Source organism: Netta rufina (genome assembly GCF_964035555.1).
Source record: "Netta rufina genome assembly, chromosome: 18".
Taxonomy (NCBI): Eukaryota; Metazoa; Chordata; class Aves; order Anseriformes; family Anatidae; genus Netta; species Netta rufina.
The window spans coordinates 10129869-10138920 of NC_140142.1; the positions used below are offsets into that span (position 1 = coordinate 10129869).

At 47.5% G+C, this 9052-nt stretch overlaps 1 protein-coding gene across 1 annotated transcript; it reads left to right on the forward strand.

Annotated features, from left to right (window-relative positions):
* Positions 1-1031: 1031 nt before the first annotated feature.
* On the forward strand, positions 1032-1994 carry LOC311216453 (olfactory receptor 14A16-like; the record flags this gene model as incomplete). The annotated part of the gene is made up of 1 exon (XM_084297990.1): positions 1032-1994. One exon carries the CDS (start codon positions 1032-1034, stop codon positions 1992-1994), a length of 963 nt encoding a protein of 320 aa, XP_084154116.1.
* Positions 1995-9052: the final 7058 nt, after the last annotated feature.

The window sequence follows — 9052 nt, forward strand, 5'->3', positions numbered from 1 at the left end:
TCAGGGCAGTGCAGCTGTTGTTCCTGGTGCCATCTCCAGATTTGCTAGCAATTCCCACAGCCTATGGGATCTTTCAGGAGGACTCTCAGAGTTTCTTTGGATAGGAGAAGAATGAGAAGTTCCAGAGTAGGGATTACTTTTCAAAGCTGTCACAGGGATAGGGGATGATGGTTTCTTCTTTTGGGGCTGGCTGCAGGCTTCGCAGCCGGGGTGCAGGCAGGGGTGTCCAGGGCTGTGGTGCAGAGCAGGGTCCCTGCTGTGCCCCAGGGGCTGTGTGCCGGGGCAGGGCATCTGCCGCCTGCCAGGCTCAGCACTCAGCCTTCCCAGGGAACTGCCCAGGATACTGCGGGGAGAACCTATCGGTTTAAGGAGTCCCTCAAGCAAGGCAGAGCAGGGTCCTGCTGGTGCCCAGAGGCTGCTTGCTGGGGCAGGCTGCTCACAGTTCCATAGCACCCTTAGGGGCATCTCTGGGGGACATTCTTGACAGGGAAAATCAACATCTGCAGTATCTGAAGGGAAGGCACTCTTTGGGTTCTCTAGTCTCGCTTTCCTACTTTGAAGGGCAACCAGAGGGATGATAATGGAGTTGTCAGGTTTGTGTCAGAGACTGAAGCTCACAGACCATTACACTGATCTGCAGGTCTTTGAGGAAGCTCACAATTTCACTCCACACCCTTTAGCCTATGGGCAGCACCAACACCACATTCACTGTTTCCTGAAAGACTATTGGATGTCCTGTTCAGCACCTGCAAACAGGGAAATGTCTCTGGCCAGTGGGCACCAGAGATCCGTCTCTGGTACACTTTACATGATACTGTAAAGCAGTATGGATTCCTCCTGAAAACACATAAATATGCCTCATCACCAAGGCATGCTTGGACAGAAAAAATACAGAGATCACAGTGAAGAGGCAGTGAGTCTTTTTGAGGAGGTTTCAGTGGTACATGGTGGAAGTTTTCTTCAGAGAAGTCTCTCTAACATGTCTCTGTCTTTTCCTCCAAAGGACAGGCAACCAGGCCCTGAGGAAGCAAATGTCCAACAGCAGCTTCCCCACAGAGTTCCTCCTCTTGGCATTTGCAGAAACACGCGAGCTGCAGCTCCTGCACTTCGGGCTCTTCCTGGGCATCTACCTGGCTGCCCTCCTGGGCAACGGCCTCATCCTCACCGCTGTAACTTGCAATAACTGCCTCCACACCCCCATGTACTTCTTCCTCCTCAACCTCTCCCTCATCAACATGGGCACTATTACCACCACTGTTCCCAAAGCCATGGCCGACTCCCTCTGGGACACCAGGACCATTTCCTATACGGGTTGTGCCACCCAGGTCTTTATATTTACTGTCTTTATCACAGCGGAAATTTACCTACTCACGATCATGGCCTATGACCGCTACATTGCCATCTGCAAACCCCTGCACTATGGGACAATAATGACCAGCAGGACTTGTGTCAACATGGCAGCAGCTGCCTGGGACAGTACTTTTCTCTATGCTGTGCTGCACACTGCCAATACCTTTACACTGCCCCTCTGCCAAGGTAATGTCCTGGACCAGTTCTTCTGTGAGATTCCCCAGATCCTCAAGCTCTCCTGCTCACATGCCTACCTCAGAGAAGTTGGGCTTCTTATGCTGAGTGTATTAATAGCATTTGGGTGTTTTGTTTTCCTTGTGCTGTCCTACGTGCAGATCTTCAGGGCTGTGCTGAGGATGTGCGCAGAGCAGGGCCAGCACAAAGCCTTTTCCACATGCCTCCCTCACCTTGCCGTGGTCTCCCTATTCATCAGTACTGTCTTTTTTGCCTACTTGAAGCCCCCTTTCACATCTTCCTCCTGTCTTAATCTTCTGCTGGCAGTTCTGTACTCGGTGGTGCCTCCAGCAGTGAACCCCCTCATCTACAGCATGAGGAACATGGAGCTGAAGGAAGCAGTATGGAAAGTGATGACTGGATGCTTTTCAGAAGCAACATACTTCCTGTCTTCTGCAGATCACTCATAACGTAACACATTTCTGGCCCAGATGTTATTTTTTCTCTGTTTATTGATTTATTTATATATTATTTTTTTCTTTTCTTTGCATTCTTTGTGATAAAGTTATTAATAAAGAAATATGATTGTTCGTCACCTTCCATTTCAGTGTCTATCTGTTTCATGTGACTCAGAGACTTGGTGTAAAGAACGATGCAGGCTTTCTGAATCTTTTAATAAAAGGAACGTCCCTACAGTGACTTGTTCTCCTGAGATCCTTCTTTTGAGACCACTGTGGAGCTGCAGGGGCACTTGGCTGTGTGCAGAGGTGGCGGGAAAAAGGGTTCTGGCAGAGCAGCAATGCCTGGGAGCCAAGCAGCTTGGTCTTTCCCGAGCTGTTCTCCTTCACTTCCCTTCTAAACCCTTGTGTTGCTGTGAGGATGATTGCTCTCACCGTGCTGCTGTGGGGCAGTCCAGTGTCTACGGGCAGGGACAGGCCAGGGGCACTTCTCTAGCACAGCTGGCTCTGCACCAGCATCTCCAGCATAAAAGGGGATCTGCTGAGGGCAGTGCCTGAAGGCTCAGCTCTTCTCCCAAAGGTGCAGTCATGGATATTACTAAGGAATAGACTTGAGTGATTCTCCTTACTTTGTTTCTCTGTGGGCACATGAGGGTGAGATCAGAGTCCCAGGATCAGCATTAAGGTAGTGATGGATGATTCTGCTCTTGCTTGTTGGTTTCCAGCACCCATAGAGATTGCTGGGCTGGGAAGATAACAGGGAGATTTGGAGAGCTGGGGAGGGGATAGGCTGGGCTGGCCTCTGGGCAGAGACAGAGAGGACCAGCAGAACAGGGGACAGCCTGGCAGATGCTGCCCCAGGGCACTGGTCCCAGAGCAGTTCCTCGCAACCACCTTTCCCAGCTCTAGGTTCTAGCCACAGAGTAGAGCGAGACAACCACTTCCCTTGAGCGTCTGGCAATGCTGTTCTTAATGCACCCAAGGATGCAGTTGGCCCTCCTGGCAACCAAGGGACACTGCTGGCTCTTGGTCAGATTGCTGTTGATCAAAATCCCCAGATCCTTTTCTGTGGAGCTGCTTTCCAGCATCTTGTCCCCAAGTTGGTACATATAACCAGAGTTGCCCCTTCCCAGGTGCAGAATCCGACACTTGCTCTTCTTAAACTTCATGTGGTTGGTGATTGCACAGCTCTCTAAATTGTCCAGATCTTTCTTCAAGGCCTCACCATCCTCAATAGAGTCAACAGCTCCACCCAATTTGGTGTCATTCCTGAACATGCTCAAAAAACTTCAAGTCCTTCATCCAAATCATTTATTAAAAAAATGAAGACGACTGGTCATAAAATGGAGTCCTGTGGAACCCCACTAGTGACTGGCCACCAGCCTGATATAACCTCATTTGCAAGAACCTTCTGGGCCTGACCCATTGGCCAATTGTTCACCCATCTTATTACATTTTTCTCTAACTGTATTCTGGTCATTTTGTCCAGAAGGTTACTGTGAGACACAGTAGTGAAATTTGTACTGAAATCCAGGAAGATTACATTGACTGGATTCCTTTAGTCAATTAGCTTGGTGACCTTGTGGAAAAGGAAATTAGGTTTATTAGTTATGAGCTTCCCCTAGTGAACCCATATTGGCTCTGACCAATGACTTCATTGTCCTTTATGTGTTTTTCAATAGCTCCTAGAACAATCTTCTCCACAATTTTACCAGGCACTGAAGTGAGAACCTGAGGGATTGTGCAGGGCATCCCCTGCACCCACTGCTCCGGGGTGGGCTGGCCTCCTGAGCACAACAGCTCCTTGTAGCCCTGTGGATGCTGGCTGTGAGGTCACTTCTGTCCCAGCACATGGCTGGCCAACAGCAGGGAGGCAGAGCCTCTGAGGTCACAAAGGCCCTCAGAAAGCTGCCCCCAACAGGGTGACGTATATTGCGAGGACAGGGGAAAGCTGGGAGAATTAAGGTGGGAAATCTGGTGGAGACAAGAGGGTCTTGGCTAAGAGAAAGGAAAGATCTGGAAGAGGTGAGAGGGGTTCAGGTAAGGCTGTGAGCTGCAACACTTACTAGGAAAACATCCAGGCCAAGCCCTGGCAATATTTCTAAGCAGTAACTGTAAGCCTGTGTTGGGTCTGTCTGAGCTGGAGTCACCTTTTCCCTGCAGCAGCCCACACAGTGCTGTACTCTGCACTCGTAGCTGGAACAGCACTGATATCACTCCAGTGTTGTGTCTATTGCTGCATAGTGCTGGCACAGCATCAGGACTCCTTCCAAGCCCCCAAGAGCCAGCAGACTGGGGGTGGGCAAGTGATGGGGAGGGGACATTGCCGGGGCAGCTGACCTAAACCAACCAAAGGGATATTCCATAACACCTGATGTCACACTCAGCAATAAAAGGGGGGGCTCTCGTGGGGGAGGGGGCTGTTCCTCCTGAACAACCACTACGCGTTTGGGGCCCTGCTTCTCAGGACGTGGCCGAACACCGCTCGCTGATGGGAAGTAGAGAATAATTTTTCCTCTCTCTGTGCTTCCGCGTGGACTGATTGCTTCTTTTGTCTCTGTTTTTTTCCTCCCATTCCCTTTCCCTTTAATTAAACCTTTCTTGTCTCAAACCTCGAGTTCTCTGTGTTGTATTTTCTCCCCCTTCCTCTTTGAGGAGAGGGGGAGTGAGAGAGCGGTTGTGGTGGAGCTCGGCTGCCCACCTGAGTAAAACCACCACAAAGCCCTACCCCTACATCTAAATGCTATCCCTCTCTCTGCAAGGAATCCACTACTCTTACCCCAACCTCAAACCTCACCTGGCGTGGGTTAGCCAAGTCCCAAATCCATAAGGCATTACCATACACTCTTAGCTCAATTCTCACCCTATTCCTCAGCCTTTCATCCTTAGCACTGAACTCCATGACATGATTCCTCAACAGAGCCCTGAAGAAAATCCCAACAAATAACATAGTCTCTACACTACACACAGACTAGAAGCCAACGCAGTAAACACAGGCCTCCCTCTAATACTCTGCCCAACCACTAACCCTGGAAGGCAAGATCTAATTCCTAAAGCCTAACCTGAACACCTAATCCCCAAATCCTGCATTCCTGTGGTCTAGACACCTAACTGAAGCAGTTTGACCTTATGGGGCTGGGCAGGGCTTGAGAGGTCCTGCAGCAATCACTTGGTCTTGGAGGAAGCAGGTGAGGTGACATGGATGTGGTCAGGTCATAGGACTCAAAGAGGAGATGGGTGGGGATGCTCTGCTGAGGTCAGCTGTGTCTCAGGCTCTCAGGAGGCAGCAGGAGGCCCATGGCTGTGCAGGTGGGTGTTGGGGCACATTCTCAAAGCTTGTTTGACTATTACTTAAACTCCACAGGCTGGAAATACCGCACTGAGAACTTTGGGAATCTTTCCAGCCCAGAGCAGGGTTAGCACATGCCCTGAGCCAAGCTACAGTATCTCTGCAGAGGCCCCTTGGTCCTGGAATGCCCAAGGCGTGTGTCACCCAATGTGTCCTGTAGGGAAATGCACAGGTGTGCAGAGGTGGCCTGTGGTAGTGCAGTCCCTGTTGCTCTGGGATGTGTGTGGGTGTGTTGGGTTTTGTACAAACACCTGGGCTGGTTTCTAACCTCCCACATAAGCACAAGTGTGAAATAGCTCAACCCCTGCCAAAACCCTCCTTGTTTGATCTCATCCATGGAGGGCAGAGCCAAAAAAACTCAGAGCAGTTCTCCCAGGGTTTGCCTCTGCTAGAAGGCCTTGATGTGCCTTGCCATTGCCTGCTCATGGGTCTGCTGCTGCTTGTCTGGGCTCTGTTTTTACTTTGTGGGTGGGAGGTTGTATTGGACTTCCATGGAAAGGGTTTTGTAGCAGGGGGCAGCTGCAGGGCTGGTGTCTGTGAGGAGAGTCCAGAAGCTGCCCCTTCTTAGAGAAGAGCCACTTCCAGCTGGCTCCAAAAGGGACATGCTGCTGGCCAAACTCAGCCAATGAGTAATGCTGTTTGTACATCTATGAGAGCTTTTTAAAGAAAGGGGTTGAAAATGACATGAGGGAATAGCTGGGAGAGAAGATTGAGAAACTGTGAGAGAAAACAACCCTGCAGACACCAAGGTCAGTGAAGAAAGAGGGTGAGGTGGTGCTCCAGGTACTGGAGAAGTTCTCCATGAGACCTGTGGTGCACCATGTTGGAGCAGATCTCCACACTGCAGCTGATGGAAGACCCCATGTGGGAGCAGGTGGATGTGGCCTGAAGGAGGCTGCAGCCCTTGGAGGGCCCCTGCAAGAGAAAACTCTGTGTCAGAACTGTGGAGAGGAGCCCAGCTCTAGACAGCCCCTCATGATAGGGACTTTCTTTTGAGGAGAAACTTATATCAGCCATTTGACAGATGCTGCACAGGTAAAGACATGACTCAGGATGGCATCACCCTTCAAGAAGGAATTACCTTTGGGATTCCCTCAAAGGATAGAATTCCTGTCTGTGTCACAGCTTGAGTCACTGCACTGTGAATGCTGACCGAGGTCCCACCGTGACAGATGCAACCTCATGCTTCCCCGCAGCCACCCCTCCAGTATTCCTGAACTACCACTGACAATGCAGACTCAAGCAAACAGAGACAAAAGGGAATGCAAGAATGCCAGTGCTGTACAAACTCAACAACAATGATACATGCTAGCAAGTAACTGGAACATGAGCTGAGAACCAGCTCATCACAAGCACCAAATTCATGCTTACTTGGTTTGAAAGGACTGAGCACAGGGCATCACAAAAAGCCTAATAGGAGCTACATCTTCTCAGTGTGGACTCAGCAGCAGCAGCCCTGCAGAATGACAACCCATCCGTCTGCTCATGGCTTGGACAGGTGTACAGTTTGCTGGCTGAAGAACTGTCTGGATGGCCATGCTCAAAGAGTCTGAGTGAAGAGAGATCAATCCAGTTGGTGGATGGTCATGGGTGGCATTCCCCAGGCCTCTGTACTGGGTCCAGCTTTGTTTACTATTTTGATGGATGATCTGACTGAGAGGATCAAGTACACCCTTAGTACATTTGCAGATGATAACAAGTTAGTTGGGACAGTTGATCTTCTTGAGGAAGGAAAGCTTTTCAGAGGCATCTGGAAAGGCTAGATTGATGGACTGAGTCCAATCACATGACATTCAACAATGCTTCTGCACTTGGATCATAACAACCCCATGCAGTAGCATTGGCTTGGGGAAGAGTGGCTGGAAAGCTGTCCAGAAGAAAAGCACCTGGGGATGTTGGTCAACAGCCAGCTGAACATGAGCAGCCACCAACCATCATGGACAGGGACACTATCATCTTTCAATAGATCATCTGTGCTTATGAGGTCACTGTCAGATGAAGATCTGATAGACCATGAGCAGGCCCATGGCAGGTGAATGTTCTTGCGATGCCAGTGGTGCCTGAGTAGCTGACAGGCCGAGAGCAAACATGGCCTGTGCTAGATGCTGGGAGGACCCTGGTGCCTGAGAAGCCAGGAGGCCAGGAATAAGCACATGGCTTGTGTAGGTCTGTGGGGAGGTCACTGGTGATCAATTAGCTGATAGGTCAGGGCAAGGCCCATGCATTGTACCTGTGAGGCCACTGGTGCCTGAGGAGCTGGCAGACCAAGAATTGTGTAGGTGTTTGTGAGGTCATTGCTGTCTGAATACAGGCCAGAAACAGGCCCATGGCAAGTGAAGATACTATGGGGTCACCTGGAGCTGGGTTGAACAGAATTTTGAAATATCCTTTGCTGGAAATAATTGAAGATCAGTGAGTCCAACTTCAGCCTTCAGAATAAAAATAAATTATATGTATCTAAAAACCTATAAAATATTTATATCAAAAATATTAAAATATGATTTATGTGTATATTTATAAATATACATATATTAAACATTATATGTATATGTATAAAAACTCATAACATTATATTTAATGCAATATATTATATATTATTTAAATAAAATAAAAATAAAAAATATATTATATATTACATATTATAGTCGTGGTTTAACCCGGCTGGCAGCTAAACACCACGCAGCCGTTCACTCCCCCTCCCTCTCCCTCTCTGGGACGGGGGAGAGAAATGGAAAGTGAAGCCCGTGAGTTGAGATAAAGACAGTTTAATAGGACAGGAAAATAATACTAACAATAATAACCATAATACAATGGTGATAATAGTACTACTACTAATAATATGTATAAACAAGTGATGCACAATGCACCTGCTCACCACCCGCTGACCGATGCCCAGCCTAACCCTGAGCAGTCTGGCCCCCTCCCCCAGCTAGCCACCCCTATATATTTTTTAGGATGACGTCAGATGGTATGGAATACCCCTTTGGTTAGTTTGGGTCACCTGTCCTGGGTCTGTCCCCTCCCAGCTCTTGCTGCACCCCCAGCCTGCCCGTTGGCAGGACAGAGCAAGAAGCTGAGATGTCCTTGGCTTGGTATAAGCACTGCTCTGCAACAATTAAAACATCGGGGTGTTATCAGCACTCTTCTCATCCTATGCCAAAACACAGCATTCCACCAGCTACTAGGAAGAAAATTCTGTTATAACTGAAACCAGGACAATTCTATATTCTATATTCTATATTCTATATATTATATTATATTATATTATATTATATTATATTATATTATATTATATTATATTATGTATATTATATTATATATTATATATATAATTATATAATATACAATGTATTATATATTATATATTATATATTATATATTATGATATATTATATTATATATTATATTATATATTACATTATATATCATACTATATATAATACTATATATAATATTATATTATAATATATAACAATATATGAAATATGATATGATATGATATATTAGTAAAATATATATATTTATATGTATTTATGATATATATTTATTTATTTAAAATTATATATATATATATATATATATGAAACTATACTTCTGAGAGCATTGTCCCAACACTTCCTGAACCCTGCCATGCTTGGAGCTGTGAGGAGGCTGGGAGGCACCGCAGGGCCATGCCTGGGCACGGGGCCAGGAGGAAACCACCGTCTTCCTGCCCGGGCGC